The following is a 19,324-nucleotide window of genomic DNA, read 5'->3' as shown; positions in this document are numbered from 1 at the left end:
AGTGCATCTGTGCCTTCAAAGCCCAAGTTTGCTTCCAAATTCTGAGGCCCTGATACCGTTGCATATTTCATATATTGTGATTGACCAGAAAATATATTGAAAAGCATTCAGCCAACAGTGCAGCAGCTACATAGCTAGAGAAAACACAAATCCCTTTTAATTTCACATTTACTGAACAAGTACAATACCTCATCAACTAACTAGAGTACAGTCCAGGTCAGGCAGCAATACTTAGCCACGTCAGCTGATCCACACAGGAGTATCAGTCTCACTTCAAGTCCTTCTGCCTACAATAGACTCCACACAAAGTTTGATCTCACAAGCCACACACCTCTCAAAATTAGATGTTTCATTTATGCCAAGCGTATAGGCTTCCTCTATAGCCAGGGAAGGCAGGTTTGCACCAATCTCAAAGTCTGGCTTTAACCCACCTCTTCAATACTTAAAAGACACCTGTACCCTTCCAGTGACTACTTATGGAAGCCAGATTTTTAAGAGGACTGAACCCAGGACAAGTAGGCTACTAACAAGGTGCAAATGAGATGTCTACAGACTGGGCCAAACCTCTCAGTTCTACATAACTTGCCAGACCGTGCTAGATGAAGAAAAAAAACAACAATCCACAACATGTGGGAATCTAAACCAGGAAAATGGACCCTTAGAACACACTGACAATACTTGAGCAGGAATTTGCATTGGTGGAAAATGGAAAATGCAAAAGGCATTAGGCAGCTTCACTCAGAACATCTACATTAAAGTCCCCTAAGATTTTGAAGACTTGTGGTCAACCTACAGCCTCAGATGAAGATATTTCTGCCTTTTAATTATACTCTTGTGTCCATCAGACCAAAACAGGAGCCCAGCACAGATGAACTCCACAAAACCTATTAGGAAAAACAAGGATAAATGGCCTACTCTGGAATACACTCCCTTGGCTTGGAAACAATCCCATCCCATCTATGCCAAACAATCCTACCAAAACTTTTCTGTAGCAATCACAATATGCCTATTTGTGAGAAGGAAAAACCAACCAACCAATCTGAGGCACTAATAAAAAGCATAACTACTTTGACTGTGTCTTCCACTGTGATGCATCAGCCTCTCCAAGTGCCATATTAAAAAAAAAAAAAAAAAGGGAGAAATGTCAAGTTAAAAAAAAAAAAAAAAAAAAAGAATCCGAATTCAACCTATGAGAGAAGAGACCACAGATATGCTTTCCTATACAGCAAGAACAAGACGAGGGTAATTACTTAACTGTTTCCATAAAATGCGTACAAAATAAACCCAGTATGAACATGCTGCAAATGTTCCTCTACATTACAGCTTTCCAAATTATAGTCCATGGACTACTTAATACTGTATCAGAGGTCCCTATATCCAGTAGCTATTTTTAATTAAAGTATATTGAAAAAATTAATTGAAGTAATTCATTGTTACTATTCCAGAAAGATATTATGTGGTCATGAATGGCCCAAAATGGGACCTAAGACAATCCATGAGAAAAGAGAAATGGTTCCAGGAATCCTTATTAGTATCTCACAGCTGCTATGAAAATCTTGGAAACCTCTGTCAAACTTAAATTTACCACATTACAGTAGCAGAAAAGTTTAAGAAAGGTGCCACCAGATATACCAGGAGAAAAACACATAGTAGGAGTAAAAAAGCAACATCCAGTACCATCTGATCCAGTGAAGAAACAGAATTTTAGACTTAAAGGACAAATAGTAATCCTGTACTAATATGGGTAGCATTTATTTCCAGCGTTTTTCCTAAACTAAAACACAGAATTTGGACAAGTGATTCCTGCTCCTGAATTTACTGACAACTACCAAATATAATTCTTTTCAGCACAGCGCTATTTTTAACTGATCAAATACAATTTATTCCCTTCTTCCAGGTAAGAATCAGCTTTGTCTGTAGCGATGCAAATAACAAGTTAATATATTTCCAGACATACCAAAGCGTGAAATGTTTCTTTCGCTACAGAAGCAAAATTAAGATCTTGCTCAGGTACGCATACACCAACACAAACCCACAGTTGCACCAATAAGTAAGATAAAGCCATTTCACAGTCCAATAAAACAATAGGTTTACACGATAAAAAAAATGAAAAGATTGCAAATTAGATATGTAACATACAGTTTCAATAAAAGACTTGTCTACTGTTTTGCCATCTTCAGCAGAACTTAATAGAACTTTGCCTCCAGAGTGGAATGGAGAAGAGCTGGCTGCTCAGGCAGCCCTTTACAAAATGGATGGGAAAACGCCTCAAGATGACAAACCTGACATCAGTGCCTGATAAATGGGCTGGTGTTTAAAACAAACTAATAGGAAATACTAAGAACATCTTCAGAGTTAAGATACCTGACTAAGGACAAGATGTATACGCTCCATTCCACTCAAGGTAGAGTCTTTACAGTGGAGAGTCTAAAGTTGTCTCCTATGCATCAATACCCAAAAGAGTTCACTATTTCCAAGGTACATGTTCTGAAGTCCCAGTCGCCTTTTTTTGTGGGTTTTGACTTGGGTTTGGGATTTTTTTTGGTGTGGGTTTGGGGGTGGTTTTGTTTGGTTTTTGGGGGAGTTATTTTTTGGGAGGGGAGTGGGGAGATGGAGGGTGGGGGTAGTTGGAATTTTTTTTACAAAGAATAACAATCAAAACTGCAAACAGACAAACAAAAATATCCTGAACAAAACTTCAGCATTCTGCTTCTCCTATACTTACGGTAAGAAAACAGAGTAATCTGTGCTATAATGATACAGAAATTGTTAACAAAAATCAATGCAATTGTATTATTCGGCAAAGTAAAATTAAGCAGAAAACAAGCTTGAGTTTTTATGACCAAAATTATCATGTAAATAACTCTCAATACGTTTTTTTTTTAAATAGTATAGTTGAAATGTTATCAACTTGTAAAAGCGACAACAGCCGATTTGTGAGTACAAAGGAAAGGGAAAACATCTACCAAGGAGTGAGAGGAACAGAAAATGTTGCAATATTTTCTCTTAATACGACAACATTGCATCCTCATGGCCAATACGGCAAATTAAAGCTTGCCACGTTCGTGACTGATGAAGCAAACTCGAGACTTGGGGAATTATTTCAGACTTGCAGAAGATTCTCTGAATGACCTCTTACAAGTCCATCAAACAGCAGTGTGGGACCTAAACATCCTACGTAGCTCACTCACAGCACAGGCCAGCTCCCTCTGCATTCAGGCACACCAGTTTGGCTGTGCTCATTCAAGCTTCAAGATCTAGGTCTACTGGCATAGTCAAGTATGTATCTACGAAAATAAAAGGAGATCAATTTATTTCCTGGGGCCTGAATTCTAGTTCATTAGTTCAAATCAATAACAAAAGTCCAGCTATTTCTCTATGACGTTCTGATTTACTTTTTTAATAACAGATGGATGATCTCATGTTACCAAACATCACAAAGCTTTCAGTTGACTGTCACTTGAACATTCCTACTAACAGAAAAAAAAATATAAAAATGAGTGAGGACCTGGACCAGAAGTCACAGTGCTGAAATACAGTGGTGCATTTGTATCTGGAAATCATCCTATTGGCTAACATTCAACACTACCAATTTATTTATTTAGAACCCACGCAATCTACTATTTATATAAAAATACACCAGATATGGTGAAAGCTAGAAGCCTGTCTTGACAGGATTTTCATTTGACATTTAGACACTGAAATAGAACAGTGTAGTAAGTTACCTTTCTTAGATATCCAAAATGCAATATTATCTTAGCATTCACTGATACATGTTAGAATCTCTCACTGGTACCCGTGAGAGTAACTGCCACACTGTTGGGATTATGAAGTCTTATGTGCTAACCATTTTAAGTTTATGGTCAATTCTCTCAAGTATTCTGTACCTATGCATCATATATCTATATCTATCTATATATTTATTCCTAATGCTCCACCACGCAGTCATTTCTCTAACTATTGTTAAAGTCAGGAGCACCGATTCTGTAACATCAGAGGGAATTATGTACCCTTGCATTAAGTTACACAAGCTTGATCCCAAAACCAAACAAAAATGTTGAAAGCTTTATGCTAGATCAAAACTAATTTGCTGTAAATAATTGTAATATAGTGACTTTTCATAGTTCACAAAAAACTTTAGTATTAATCACCATCATAAATCTTTATCACATTTGTGTACAAGATTGTTACAAAAGTGTAACTTTTTTTTTTTTTTACATTAAAAAAACCATAGTTTTATTTCATTAATTTTGGCAGCAGTAATTGCTCAGGACTGGAGCCTGTTGTGAAAGATGCAAGTCACCCTCCTTTAAACTCTTCTAAATGTTTATTTTGTAAAAACAAACATTACAACACAACCCAGTGCAACTGCCTTACAGGAAGGTTTTGCCTCCACCTTCCAGATCCAAACCTCATAATTCCCTTGCAAGAAGTCTTTTCTTGGTATCAGCGAAAATTCTGGTTAGACACATCACCTGACATTTGGTCTGCCTTCTTTTAAAGCAAACTAAAGCCGCTCACAGGAGTTTTGAGAAACTGGTAAAAAGACTAGAGAATAAACTCACACCATAACTTCTGAATAACTCAAGCACTGGAGAGACCACGGTAGTAGAAGCAATAAACTTGGTGATTTAAAGGGGTTTTGAATTCACTAAAAAATTGATGAAGTTTGCATCCACTTGTAAATTCTATTCTTACTTCTTCTAAATAATGCTAAAATATAACATTACCAGTTATTGCAAATAACTTCCTATAGCCTCAGTTATCTTCATCAGTGAAGGCAGACTAAGCCTGCATAGTTGCTGGTTTTTCATTCTAGAGCAACTATTCAACACTACCCTCTCCTACGTAAGAGTTAAGCCTAACTCCTCCCCAAAAGAATGTCAGATGTTCAATCAATCTTCTGACTTGTGGTGAGCAAAAATCTAGATCCAAAGGGGGAAAAAAAAATAAGAAAAGGAAATACTCCAAAGTCTTATTCCATACATTACCTTGCCAATCCTATGCAATTTAATGACGGGTTAAACTGAGTATTAGGACTGTCTTAAGCACTGTTTTAAAATTATATATTGCTCCTGTTGGGAGCCCACAGCACAAGAGGCAAATCTAAAACTGCTTAGATCTTATTTCATTGACATGATTTTCCCACTGTCACTGGAATGATACATTGATTTGTCTTTGACTGAAGAGAAGCAAAGTCCTCTGCCTTAAGTCACACTTACAGTGTTGTTCTTAGTCTATTGTAAAGTACCTGTGGAACAGACTTGGAAATTGAGACCCAATGGCAATGTAAAATGTTAAGTTTCATGCTTTACGCTTGTCATCAAAGCATGTGTGAAACAAATTTTACTAATGCAGCACTTGAAAAAGCTTGGAAAATTATCCACTGTGCTCTAGTGTTTCTAAGAAACTTCTGCTGGTTTTGGTATCAGCAAGTTCGCTATTTTGGCATCACACGAAAGCCCCAGTGGCTTCATTTCTGACCCCTTCAAACAAAAACAGGCTGCTCAACAATGTCTAATCCGTGCGTCATGTAATCCTGCTTAATACTCTACAAACTCTGGGTAATATTTGGGTAGTTTTTAAATTTAGCAAAGAACATCCTGGCCTACTTCAAAGATACCCTTGCCTTGGGTAGCATCCCCTAGAAACATCGCCCACACTCTTTTCAAGGAAGAAAACCAAACACGCAAGCTTATAAGGGAAACGTACAACAGATAAAATAAGAGATCCTGGTCTAATGACATAATAAAAACATATAATATCAGAAAAAAAATTATTGAAATGGGAATGCATTATGCAAGTACCAAACACACCCCTCAAACAATTAAAGAGACATTCTGACTTTCTAACACTGCTTAGGCCCCATTTGCCAGAACAGGACGGAGCCCTGCACAAGTACATCCAACGCCCTCCTTCCAACAAGAGCAGACTGCTGCAGAGCCAGCTAAATCACACAAGCCTTCCTCCTCCCATTGACACAGAGCTATTAAGATAAAGTCAGCTTTTGCTCTGCCGGAGAAACAGAAAATCCCTTCTTTGAGACGTGATTCACTTTCTGCAGCATCATTATCTTAAAAGTGGCTCACACTGCAAACACTACCAAAGAGGTTGAAATTAAATTCCATTCTAGTTCTCCAGTATACTGTCCTGACTGTCCTTCCTAAGGTTTCTCAGACCCTCACTGAAGGACAAATATGTTTCTATTTTGTTTAGGCTGTCAGGCAGACAGTCTCCAATCATTAGCCTCTTGTCAACAGCAGTGCTGGGGTAGATTACTAGTGCGCAGTGCTTGTAATGGCAGGTGCATGGCCCTGGGGCTGCCATCTGCCAGGAAGGAAGTGTTCTCCTCTAGGATGCTGAGGAGATTGACAAATAATGTAAACAAAACACTGAATCACTCCTGATCTATGGAATCAAGCTATTGCATTACTTTTCTGCAATCTAGATGTTACTATCACAGGTGGGGGCTTACATTTGAAGCTAGGGTTGATTTTTTTTCCTCTTAACTATTTCTGTGACTGATTTACTGAGATAAAAACCACACTCTCAAATAACTTTCGTTTAACTCAAGCAGGCAAATCTGGATTTGAAAAACAAACAAAAACACAGTCTAATATCGAAGATGTTTATTTTGGAAAGTATTTCCCTACTGCTAACTTGTAACATACCTCTTTCCAGCATGTACTGCCCTTCACTGCGCACAAGAAGTGAATCTTTTTAATTACCATTTTATTTACACATATACATAATTTTGGGTCATAATCACTGATAATAAATTCAGAACATCTGTTCTGAAAAAAAAAAATTGTGAAAGTCAGAAAACCTGGATAGTAACAGAACTCCAACTATTGTCTTTAGTCCTTTAAATCTATTTCCACAAGGATTTCTCATGATCAGATTGAACATCTTTCCTAAACATTGCTGGTTTAGTGGCCAGTTTTTCACCCCAGCTACCAAGCAACAGCACAATGCCATGCAAATGTGCATGCACATACAAGGCTAGTCGCTGTAATCACACCTGTTCTTCAGGGAAATTATACATTACTGTCTAACTGGCAACACAGAGGAGATTACACACTACTGCTGTCTTTCAGTGAGCCTCAAATGTTACTTACTGTATGTGCTAGCATTTCAACACTCCATGAAGAGTATTTTTCAGGTGAGCCTCTGTAAAGACATAAGCAACCTTTACATTGATTTATCCATGCTTTAGATTAGGCACGTAATAACTAAGCCTTAAAACTTGTTTTAAATACAAACTCTTACAACCTAAGGCATGCATCCTACCTAAATTTGTGGGGAAACCGCAAATACAATCTAAACCAGTAATCCTGGTTTCCACTGTAGCAGAGAGAGATGCAGGGAGGAAATTCATGCTACTTTGTAACTTGCATTTGAAAGATATGGGGACATCTTTCCCTTGCTGGCTCTGCATACTGCTGCTGGTTCTCCAGAGCACCTGGTGGACTGACTAACCCCAAATGTCCACATGCTGGACACCTAAATGCAGTTGAGACAAACATAAGTGTAAACAAAACCAAAAACCAACCCACAACCAAAAAAAACCACCACCACTACCAACAAAAGAAAAAAAACCAAAACCCACAAAACCAACAGGAAAAGATTTCCTTTGGAAAAGCTGCTTGAGGAAAACCACCCTTTTCAACAGCTGGCAGCAAGGCAATTGCTCAGTTGAACTTGGCCTTTCAAGGCTGCCACTCTTGACCCCCTACATACATACACACAAGAACTTTAAAAACAGCTACATGCCAGACAACAGACACACAAATAAAACATATCTGAACTTTGGGGTCACTACACCCTCTTCTAAAAACTCAAGGGATGCTACTGATTTCCATGTATACACAGATCGCTTCTAAGCAAACACTAAAAAACTAAAACAAAAAACAAAGAGCTGTGAAACCCTTATAACCGTAAGCCCTAATTTATCACATCAGTCACTACACTCACTTCAAATTGCCATTACACACACCAAAATAACATTAAAACTTCCACAAATTCTGCTGAAGTATATAATGACCAATACACAACACACCTAGACACAGAGAAAACATATGGACAACCAGTACAAAAGCATACTGTACCTCAACTAATGGGGAGGGGGAGGGAAGGAAAGAACACTCCAGATACAGCCGTTTCTTTAGGTGTTTATTACTTTAAAAGAAACATATTAATGGGGCTTTAGAGAAAATCCAATATAAACAGAAAATACTCCACAGTACCTATGTTGCCATTTAACTGCTGAATAGGGGGGAAGTTAGATTACATACACAAACTCTAGCTTAATTTTTCTGTGGATGCTTGCTGTGTTTCAACTGTTAAACCACTTCAGCATTCCAGTGTAATTAATGCTATTTAAAAATAATAGTAAATCAAGTATACAGAAACCCATGTTATTCTCTCTTTATTAAATAAAAACAAAACCACCGTATAAAACACGTCCTAATACTCAAACATTCCTTTATCCATTTTACTTACAAGCAAATGTTAGCCTCTGTAGCTATCTTGAAAGAAATCAAGCAATCAGAAGCAATCATCAACCTAAGCACTTCCTCTGCCTTGAGCAATGACTGTACTGGTTCATTTTAGAACAAACCCACCATTCAACTTGGTCTATAACAATTTATCTTAAATGACTCAAAGTAATCATGACATTCTTTCTAGGAGCAGTATAGCTAAACATGAAGTATAAAGCAAAATAAAAGTCTAATAGACGCTATACATTTTAATATTCTATCTGCTTGTAAAAAGCTGACATCCATATAACAAACATAATTTAAACTATCAAAGGCTTCATTTAATCTTAGATAACTTCAGTTTACAGTTTGCATTTCACAAGTGGCACTTCAAGGTTCAGACCTAACTATTTTGATTTGGTTAGCTGTAAAATGCAACCTGAGAGAAGTTGATTTCTCGAGGTTGCAAAAAACCCCGCAACAACAAAACCAAAACCAAAACAACACAAAAAAAACAAATCAAACCTCAAATTTTTAATTCTAAGTGTAAGAGGTAATAAATAAATAAATAAATATATCTATATAAAATCAAACTATGTAAGCTATTAGGGTATTAGTTCAGTTCTTTCTGGTGTTAATTTTAATGTTCTTAGAGAATTTACCACAATTACTTTATTCAAAGAAGAACTTTAAAAGATGTATAGCTTTCTAACACAGCATATAGTTCTTCTAGTACTTTTAAGAAGCCATTTTAAAATGGATACATGCTTTGTTAAAAAGACAAACATTCTCATGCTACTCTGAGAACCAAAACTTCAGGGCAGTTGGCATATTAGAGAAGGGGGAGGGACCCCTTAATAATTCATTGTGCAAAAGTAATCCCAAAGAAAAACGATACAAGGGTTATGTCTTCAATAATCTAAAATGCCATTAGAAAGACACAGAAGAGATTTCTTAAGATAGGCTTTTTATTGTTTAGCTGCAATCATAAAACCCTCACAAAAGAAGAGCTAATTGACAAGGCAAAGGGAAAGGGGGTCATTATTATAAAAAAATCACCTTATTATGATCTTAAGTAGATGCATTACAGATAACTTCTTTAAATAAATCAAGACAAAAGAAACTAACACAGGAGGAAAACAACCCTCAAGTTTTTTTGCACCGTTACATAGAGCATCTGTTCAATTTTAGAAAACTAGATCAGCTACTAGAAACATTCACAAGTTACAGAGTATTTTGTTAACAGAAAATCAAAGATAACCCACCCAAGTCTGCTGTTTTCTATGAAGCAAAAATTCCCTATTACACACCAACTAAATTTAATGGGAATTTTACTTAAGAATTTCAGGATTACACAAAGAGCAAAATCTTGACCCCACCAGAGACAAAACTCCCATTTGACTTCAACAGAACTAAGATCCACCATAAAAAGTCACATAATTACTAAGTGTAATCTGTCATAAATATACTGGAATAAATAATTCACACTATATGAGAAAAATTACTGTAAATTTCTCCATAAATAATGAAAACCATACACAGTTCATACGTTTTTTAAGCAGAAAAAGCAGTCATAATTTAAGAACAAAGGCTAATTACCATCAAGTAACAAGTTTGAACCAACCAGTAACAGCATTACTTTATTTACACATCAGATGACGGCAAGTGTTTCTCCAATTCTTAAACATTTGCACACTTTCAGAACACAGTAAAACTGAACAAACCAGTAATTTCAAGCAACCTTCTAATTGTTCTGTTTTGACAGCAGTTGTGGATGCACTCATTTGCTCTTGCCATGACAGAATAACACGGACAGAGATTTCCAAAAGCACAGCACTCCCTACAGCAGAGGCAAGTTACTGATAGCAGAGAAACAAGCTACACGGGAAAGCCAGCCACCTTTAAATAATACAAATAATTTACCTTAGAACACCCACATGAAAACACATCTACCACTACAGACCCTCAGGCACATTTCAAACTGTGTTTTTTACATGTATTTTACACAAATCAAAATATTAATTTACTGAGGTTATTACAAGGAGTCTGTTTGTATTCCCTGTATCTCTGACATTCTCCTGTTCTAAATACTAAATGTATGTGAATTTTCCAATGCTTTACAATTGCTAGAAACCTCTCTTGGGTTTTGAAGAAGTTATCAAGAATAAAGCTTCTCACTTTGCTAATACAGTTAAAACCAAAATTTGAAAAAGTGCAAACAACGAAGTAAACAATGCTGATTATATATAAGCTATCTCTTGTGCAAACCATTTTTACAAAATTACATTCTCTCAAATTTACCTGAATTACTACTGTGTTAAAATGATCTTGCTTACACTCAAAATACAATTTTCTTTAAATTGCATATGTTTTTCTCTGTGAAACATGGCATTCTTAGTAGTCTCCCAAATCACAATGCTTGAAATTCAAATACGCTGGTAGAATACTTGGTGATCTTTTTACAGAGTGGAGGCAGTCCTTCTGTAAACAAACCTTGGTGTAAAATCCCAATGAAAACCAAAAGAGAAACTAGGACACCTGCAGAAGTCAATGACTCAATTCAGCTTACACTGATAAGTCCTTTGCAATACATTTCTCCTTCCCCCATGCTATGGCTTTTCCAGTTTGCCTGCCACAGGTGCAGGCACCTGACCCCCTGTTTTTTGTGCCTAACACTGTGTGATGCTGGGGTGAGGTTTTTCCTCCCCAGACTGGCTTTGTTGCTCCCCAAGTCCCCCAACCCTGAGTACACCCAGCAGGCATGCACACTTCTCAGGGAACAGGGTGGTGGAGAAGCCAGCCTTGCCTCCTACAGAGAGAGGAAATTTCAACCAGCTTCTTTCCCTGCACCACTCCTTGATGTGTTCTGTGTTTAAAAGCTTACGGGAAAGAAGAGAAATAAACAGGCATGCAGATTAAATATTAAAATAACGCAAGCCTATAACCACCCTTTCACAAATTCATAGCAGAACTGAATCCCCTCCTCTGGACACCACCGTGTTCCAAATTAATATGGCTGTGTTTACTGCATTCTCCTTTTTACTGGGTGGGAAAGAAAGTAGGAAGGAAGGAGGGAGGGAAGGAAGGACAGCAGCCAGTTACCCCTGCTTATCCCACCCACCGCCTCCTTCGCTCCTGCTTTTCGGCTATCCACTCCAGGTTTTCTTGGTAGCCGGTGCCCGCCGCCCCTTCTCCCCCCCTCCTTAAAGTCAGCAGTTTGGGGAATGTTGTGGAAATAGCTCTTTCCCAACCTGGGCCTCGGTTTGCAGTTAGGGCTGTAGATGGCTGAAGAAAAACTCCTCGTTTCTGTGAAAAAACAAATTTCAGTTTGCAAAGCAAAGGGCACAATCATTTGTGGGTGCCCGGGGCACCAGCCCAAGGCTAAGCATCCACATCGGTCCGGGTCAAGCCCAAAATCAACCCCAGCAAAACTAAAAGCAACAGACTCAAAGTAATGCTCTGCCCTCAGCCCTTCCAGTCCAGAGTAAGCGTCCATCATCCTCACAAACTGACACTGCATTCAGCAATCCGCTCGCCTTAATTAGGTGCAAAGCTTGCTCTGCAAACGGTGGCTCTCTCTCTCTCTCATCTTTTCCATCTTCCTGTACTTCCTATCAAAAGAGAAAATATTTTCTTCTTCAAAATCAACTAGCTACTCAGAACACAGAAGAAAAAAACAAACTGAGAGTGGTTCTTACAAACTGTCGCTGTTGGGCTGTTACTGGTGCCCCACATCAGCACCATGACTACAGCAGCAAGCACTATCCACCTCTAAGAAGCTACGTTTCCTGCAGTACGCCACCTCACCTAGCTAGCCCCGTGAACATACAGCACAGCTATGAATCCATACAGGGTCGAAGTACCATGTCTTGCATAAATTCAAGAGCAAAGAGAATCCCTACAGCGTCTCATCATTAACTTTTAATCCTTGACAGGCTGGCTCTTTGGTGCCTTCCTCAACCAGCCCCCAGCTGCACACAAATTCTCACTCCCTGAAAGAAGGCAGGTTGCTATTTTGGGAGTGTGTGCATATTTCTTTGTTTCTTTCTTTTCTTTTTTTTTTTTTTTTCCCCCACAGCATAACTGGCACCTCCACAAAGGAACAGCTACATAATTAAAACCTAAATTCTCTCTCGCCCTAAGTTTCCCATTTCTTTGGTTTGCTTTTGCCTTGGAACACCCGGCACTTGCAGTTGTATTAAAGCAAAACAAGCCAAGTGGTCATTCATACTGGGGCTCAGCTGACAGCTGGGACACAGTTACAGCCCACCACAGAGCAGGCCTTGAAGGAAAATGTGCGAATGTGCAACACAACATGCAACAGCTCATGCATAGAGTGACTTTTGGAAAGAATTATTATTTTTTTAAAAATTCATGTTCCATGCTAACCATGATTTACTGTTGAAACTTTTGCAAGAGATAAAATATATCCAAACCTAAATATTAAATTTATCCTTCTCATTTTGGTATGATTGACCTTCCCAGCAAGAGAGCCAAGGATTCGTTTTTTGTTGTTTCGTTTTTTTAAATCATTTTACATTTTAAAATAGTATAAGAAGCTGCATTAACATAAACTATTTTGGTAATATTTTCCAAACACTTTCCAAAATCTTACATAAGAAAACTCTGAAGTACAGCCCAAACATAGTAACTGTGTAAACATTAGCCTCTATTGGGGTATCCAAAAGTATACACCCGTAGTAATAATAGCACAGTAGAATTCAAACGTGAAGAAATATCCTAAAATTAAACTTTTTCTCATACAAAGAGCCAGGGAGCTCCTCCAAGACTGTTTATTAAAGGACATATTGGAGGAAAAGAGATTTTTAAGGAAGCAAGGAGGGAGAAGGCTCTACCCAACAAAACACAACCCTGCAGTGAGGAAAAAACACTAAGCACAAACACACATGGTAGGCACTGTCAGATGCAGCTACTCACCTTTCACAGCACTTGCTTCTTTAAGGTTGTGAGACAGAAAGTCTATGCTGGCATAGGCGCTCATCTCCACTCCATTGATGCCAACGTTCAGGACATGCCTGGCTTTCGACCTGGCTTTGTCACAGTTTGCCAGGGTCCTATCCACCACATCAATGGCGATGTAGTTGAGGCCATTCTGGAAGCCAGCTGAGGTCTCCCGGCACATGGGGCTGCTACCCTGCTCCTCCTCCAGGCCTTCGCTTTTCCTGAGGGACACATTCTCCACGGAGGCCGAGTTGTGCCTTTTGGGGTTGTGTGCGAAGGAGGGGGACACAGGGGTCACAGTGGTGGTGGAGGAGAAAGTTTCCGAGCTGTGCCTCCTACGCCCCTGCGGATCTGCCCGGATGACCTTAGCCCCCCGATTTGGGTCTGGGGGAGGGCTGGAGAGAATGAAAGCCTCCACCCCAGAGAGGGTGAGCCTCTTCACCCCCGCCGTGGGGCTGGTGACCCGGGCACTTTCTGGCTTCTGAACGATGGGTTGGGGTGGGGTGGTGGCCATGCCAAAGGTCATGTCGGTGTAATCTCCACCATCAGACAGGCTGGAAGAACAAGCCACCCCCACAGCCGCCTTCAGGTAGTGCCCCTCGGGCTGGCTGGTGCTGGAGGAGGAGCCTGGTGAAAGCGCTTCAAGGGAGCCCACCGAGACCATGCCGGACTGCGAGGGCGACTGTGACCCGAAGTCAATGTTCATGTAGTCAGAGAGAGGGGAGCGCCTCTGCCCCGTGCCTGAGCCCAGGGAGGAGGCCGGGCTGTCCGCAGGCAGTGATGGGGGAGAATAAACGGCAGCATCCCCAAAGTCGATGTTGATGTATTCACCGGGGCTCTTGGGCTCAGGCGGCAGAGGGTGCTCGTTCATGCTGGGCAGCATCGTCCGCAAGGTCTCCAGAGAGAGGCGGCTGGGCCGGACCACCCGCTGGCACCGCTGGCTCAGGAAGCTCTCCGTCCGGCTGTGCCGCAGGGGCGAAGGCACCGTGTGGCTGGAGGGGGCGATGGTGCTGGCAGACAACTGGCCCGCTCCGCACACCACCTCCTCCGGGATCATCCTCCCTGGGGAGTTCATGAAGACATACTGGTCACTGTCCTTCACCAGGCCCTGGCTCTTGTAAGAGCGGGGTAAGGAGCTGTACGAATAGCAGCCGGGCTTGGGGGGCTCACTGGAACTGTGCCCCGAAGGGGCAAAGAAGAAGTCCGGGGGAGTGAGGGAGGGAGCCTGGGGCCCGTGCTGCGGGTCCCTAGGGGACATGTTGATATAGTCACCGTTACTCAGCCTCCCATCCGAGCTCTCCACAGACAGCTTGGAGCCACACCACATCCGCATGTACCCACTATCATCAGGGGAGCTCTCCCCAGGTGAGCTGGTCTTATAGCTGCTCCTGTTCCCGGGGGACCCGCCATCCGCCCCCGCCCGGGGCTGCAGGATCTGCTTGGGAGCAGACACGCTGGTGGGGCTCATGGGCATGTAATCATCGCAACCCCGGCCTCCCTGTCCTAGGGCTGCGGCCACGCCGGGGGTCATAGGCATGTAGCCGTCATCATCTCCCCCTCCTCCTCCCCCCCCTGCCGGCGGCCCCAGGTTGGTGCTGCTGCTGCCGGAACTGCGGTGAGAGCCGATCTCGATGTCCCCATAGTCCTCGGGGTACGGGGTGTAGGTCACTTTGGGGGAAGCCCCGGCTTGACATGAAGGGAAGAGGCGGCCGGCACTGCCGGCGAAGGTAGCCCGCATCAGCGTGTACTCGTCGAGGGAAGCGGAGGAGACCTGCGGCGGGGCGGGCCGCTGCCGGCACGGGGTGGTCAGAGAGTAAGTACGCTTCCGATGGCCTCTGTCGGCCGCGGCGTCGGGGCCGGGCCGGTAGCAAAGGCGGCCGCTCGGGGGGCGCTCCATCGCCATGTAGCCGTAGAGATCGGTGCCGCCCCCCGGGTCCCGCACCGGAGGGGTCTCGGCCACCGACTCGGGGGTATTGCTGCGGTTGCTGGCGGTGGAGGAGGAGGAGAAGGGCCGCAGGTCGCCGCCCGGGCTGGAGCCGTACTCGTCGAAGGACATGAAGCCGGCGTCGCTGGGGGAGCCGGAGACGGAGGCGCTGCCGCTGGATGGGCGCTGCGGATGATGCGGGTGGGCAGCCTCGGAGCCGAGGCCGCTGCTGGAGGAGAGGCTGATGGGGCTGGTGGCAGAGGGGGGCGAGTGGGATGCAGGCATGGACATGGAGCGGCTGCTCTGCAGGCCGCCGCCGCCGGCCAGCACCGGCAGCAGCTTCCCCGCCTGCCGGCCCCCGCCGCCGCTGCTAAGCGTGTGCGAGCGGCTGAGCGGGGTCCGCACGGGGCCCGGGCTCATAGGGCTGCCGGCCACCGAGCCCACCCGGCAGCCGTCGCCCTCGCTGGCCGTCCGCACCCGGCACGGCGTGCACTTGGTGCCGGCGCCGGCGGCGAGGCTGTCGGTGCGGGAGCGGCGGAGGAGGCCGGTCTGGCTGGGAGGCAGGTTGACCAGGTGGTGGTGCCGGCGGCCGGGCACGGTGATGGGGTGGGTGGCGGAGGCACCGCTGCCGCCGGGCCCGGCGGCCCCCCCGGAGGAGGAAGAGGTGGAGGACTGGCTCTTGCTGCGGGGCCGGAACTCGGACAGCTCCTTCAGCGCCTTCATGGCCTCCAGAATGGTCTCGTGGATGTTCTGGGCCACCACCGAGTCGTCCGCCTGCATCCAGAGCTCGCCGGGGCCGGTGGCCGCCGAGCGCCCCACCTCGATGAAGAAGAAGCTGTCGGAGTGGCCGCAGCGGCGGATGTTCATCAGCTGCAGCGTGACCGAGGGCAGTTCGCAGTTGAGGCGCACGAAACCGATGGTGCGGGCTGAAAGGCAGAGCCGGTGAACGCCGGTGAGGTTTTTGCTCTGCCCCAAGCCCTTGGGCTTCAGCGTCACCTGCCAGACCTCCCGGTAGGCAGCAGATGCCGGGGTTATCAGCCCGTAGTTGAGGTCCTCGCCGGCGGCGGCCAGGGAGGCGGCTGCCGCGCTGCAAGAAGCGGCGAAGGGGGAGGCGAGGTGGCGGTGGGGAGATCCCTGACCGGCCACCTTTCCCTCGTTAAGCAGGTCTGTGAGAGCCCGGTACCAGCCCTCCTGCTCCTGCTCGTTCTCTGCCGCCACGGCGAAGTACTCGTCCTTGGTGTAGAGGGCGATGAGGTACTTGTGCTTGGCGTCCGCCCGCTTGTTGATGTTGAGGCAGGAGTCCAGGGCGATCACCCGCTTGGGCGCCCCCGGACTTGTTCCTCCATTTCTTCTCGCTCTCGTAGTACTCCAGCCGGGCGCCCCCCGCGCCAGCAGCCTCCTCCCCGCCGCCGCCGGGGCCCCGCAGCACGAAAAAGCGCTTGTGGCCATGCTTCTGCTTGCGCAGGTACCCGCACTTCCTCACGCCCTGGTTGTTGTTGTTGTTGTTATTCAGGTTGGGACCGAGTGGGGAGCTCACGGGGGGCAACAGCCCCAGCACGGCGGGGCTCGCCATCCCCGACCCCACAGCGGCAATGCCGCACGGCTCCTCTCGCTGCTGCTGCCGCCGCTGCTGCCGAGGGGGGCTGGGGACCGAGCGCAGCGGGAAAGAAAAAAAAAAAAAAAAAAAAAAAAAAGAGAAAGGAGTAGAAGCGGGTAAAATAAAGTTATTCCTCCGCAGGAAGAGCACGGCTGCCAAGAGCCGCAGCGGGGTCCTTCGCTGTCGCCTCTAGGCAGCGGGTGCTGCCGGCGGCTGCCAGGCGTTCTCCCTGGCTCGGGTACCGGCGGCTCCGCTGCCGCTCTCGCTCTGCTGCTGCTGCCGTCGCCGGCGGGAGTTTCGCCGTAAGTAACACATCGCGCACCGAGTGCCCCAACTAAAGAGCAAAACAACACGTGACCGCCGCCTCACCGAGACGCTCACACACCGAGACGAGGCGGAGCGCACCCGCAACCGGCACCTCCCCGCATTGGCCCCCACGCCGCGTAAAGGACGGCCCTGACCACCAATGGGGCGGCGGGGCGGGCCCTGGGGTGCGAAGTGACGCAAAGCCATTGGGCAACGGGAGCCTCGCCCCCCCCGCCCCCTTCCCACCTCCCCGCGGCGGACGCCCTCCCTCCCACAGCCTGCAGCCTCCCTCAAGCGCAGCGGCGCCGCCTTCTCCGGTCCCCCCTTCCTTTGCCGCTGCTTTCCGCGCACAGAGCCCCGGGCGTGCCGCGGGCGTGGCGGGGAGCGCCGGTTCACCCGGTGCTGTCTCTCGCCATCCATCGTAGCCCCGGCGGCGGGACACAGGCGGGCACCGTGGCGGCCATCAGGTGCTGTCGCCCCAGAGCGCAGCTTCCGGCCGCGCGTGTGCGGCCGGCTCCCCCCGGCACACCCACACACGCGCGTGTGTGCGTCAGCGCTCCTCGCACACCCGCGCACCGGCGGTTCCCCCGTACGCGCGCTCCTACACCCGGTGTGTCAGCCCGCGGCGCCCACGCGACCCCCGCCTCACGCAGCATCATCCATGTTGCTCCCCCGCCCCGAAACACCCGCGGAGCCGCCGCCTGTCGTGTGTAACCCCTCGGGGTCCCGGCCGCCCCGACCCGCCCCGCAGCAGCGGGGGAACGCCAGCCGAGGCGGGGGAGGGCGCGGGGATGACCGGCGCTGGGGGTTAACGGAGCACATCAGTTCATCCGGGGGTTTCGCGGTGGCGGTGGATGGCGGTAGCGTCCGCGTCTCCTCACGAAGCCAGCGCGGCCGCGCTGAGGAGCACGGCGGAGGAGGCGTCCGCTGCCGCCGCCCGCGCTCATTTTCCGCGGGGTGTGCGCGGGTTCCCCTGCTTGTTCACCCGGGAGCCCCAGGACAGCCAGCCCGCCGGAGGGGCGGGAATGGCTGCGGAGGGGAGGGGGAGCGCGACCCACGGCCGCGGGGCCGCGGGACGGCGAGCGGGGAAGGGGCCGCAGGCAGGGTGGGGCGGGGGCCTCCCGTCCCATGCTCCTGTGTGGGGGGAGCGCGCGGAGGCCCATGAGGGGTCCGCGGAGCGGGGAAGTCCTGCTGTAGCCCCCCCGGTGAGGGCAGCAGCGGGGCCCTCCTCACGAAGCGGGCAGCAATAATAACAGCCAGAGGATGAAGGGAAGAGGCTGCACTGGAAACTTCCAGCCAGGGCTGTTTGTCACCGACATCGCCAGGAGCGGGCAGGGGGAGCCCCCGAGAGGGAGAGTGAGGATGGAGCCACACAAGCGTCCCTCCGCGCACTCCCGCTGTCTCCCCGCATGCCGCCGGGGCACGCTTTCATTTGCTGATCTGCAATGAAGCTGAAACAGCATGGGGAAAAAAAAAAAAAAAAAAAAGAAAGAAGGGGAGGGGGGGATATAACAAAGGGGGGGAAGAAGGAAAAAAGGGGAAAAATTAGAAAAAACGTGGGAAAAAAGGGTGAAAGTGAATCAACGCCTCCAGCTATCGCCGTGCGGGGCCGGGGCCGGGGCAGTGCCCGTATCTGGGGCCGGGGCCGACCGCCCGCATCCCGCAAGCCCGGCTAGCATCACACGGCTCCTCTTTACTCTGTCCTTCCTGAACTTCACCGCAGTTTGGCACATAATGAACCACTTAGAAATTAACGCTTGTAACTGGGAGGGAGGGAAGGAGGGAGAGAGGGTGACTAGAAAAGACCAGTCCGCTGTAAATACCGGTATGCTGGAATCGAGGAGCTTTGCTGGAAAGACCCCTCCCTTGGTCTTATGTGGGAATATTAACATTTATATGCAAGGTAGTAGTTACCTGGGGTTTTTTTGTTTGCCTATTTTTTTGGGGTGGAATGGGGGAGAAGTTGTTGGAGATCTGAGGCACAGACCCCTCGACTGGACCAAGAGAAGAGCAGCTGCCCCTGACCCAGGGGGTGACCTTGGGCAGGGTACCTGT

General features: G+C 46.6%; 1 protein-coding gene across 1 annotated transcript in view; it reads right to left on the bottom strand.

Moving 5' to 3' along the window:
* Window positions 1–17,519, bottom strand: part of IRS2 (insulin receptor substrate 2) — a 29,335-nt gene extending 11,816 nt beyond the window's left edge. The window contains 2 exon segments of the mRNA XM_065677939.1: window positions 13,419–16,690; window positions 16,692–17,519. Coding sequence (XP_065534011.1) covers window positions 13,419–16,690; window positions 16,692–16,939 — 3,520 coding nt within the window. The 5' untranslated portion in view covers window positions 16,940–17,519.
* Window positions 17,520–19,324: the final 1,805 nt, after the last annotated feature.

Source organism: Lathamus discolor, chromosome 4 (assembly GCF_037157495.1).
Source record: "Lathamus discolor isolate bLatDis1 chromosome 4, bLatDis1.hap1, whole genome shotgun sequence".
NCBI classification, from domain to species: Eukaryota; Metazoa; Chordata; class Aves; order Psittaciformes; family Psittacidae; genus Lathamus; species Lathamus discolor.
The sequence above is the reverse complement of the archived record's forward strand: the minus strand, read 5'-3'. Positions and strand labels throughout refer to the sequence as shown.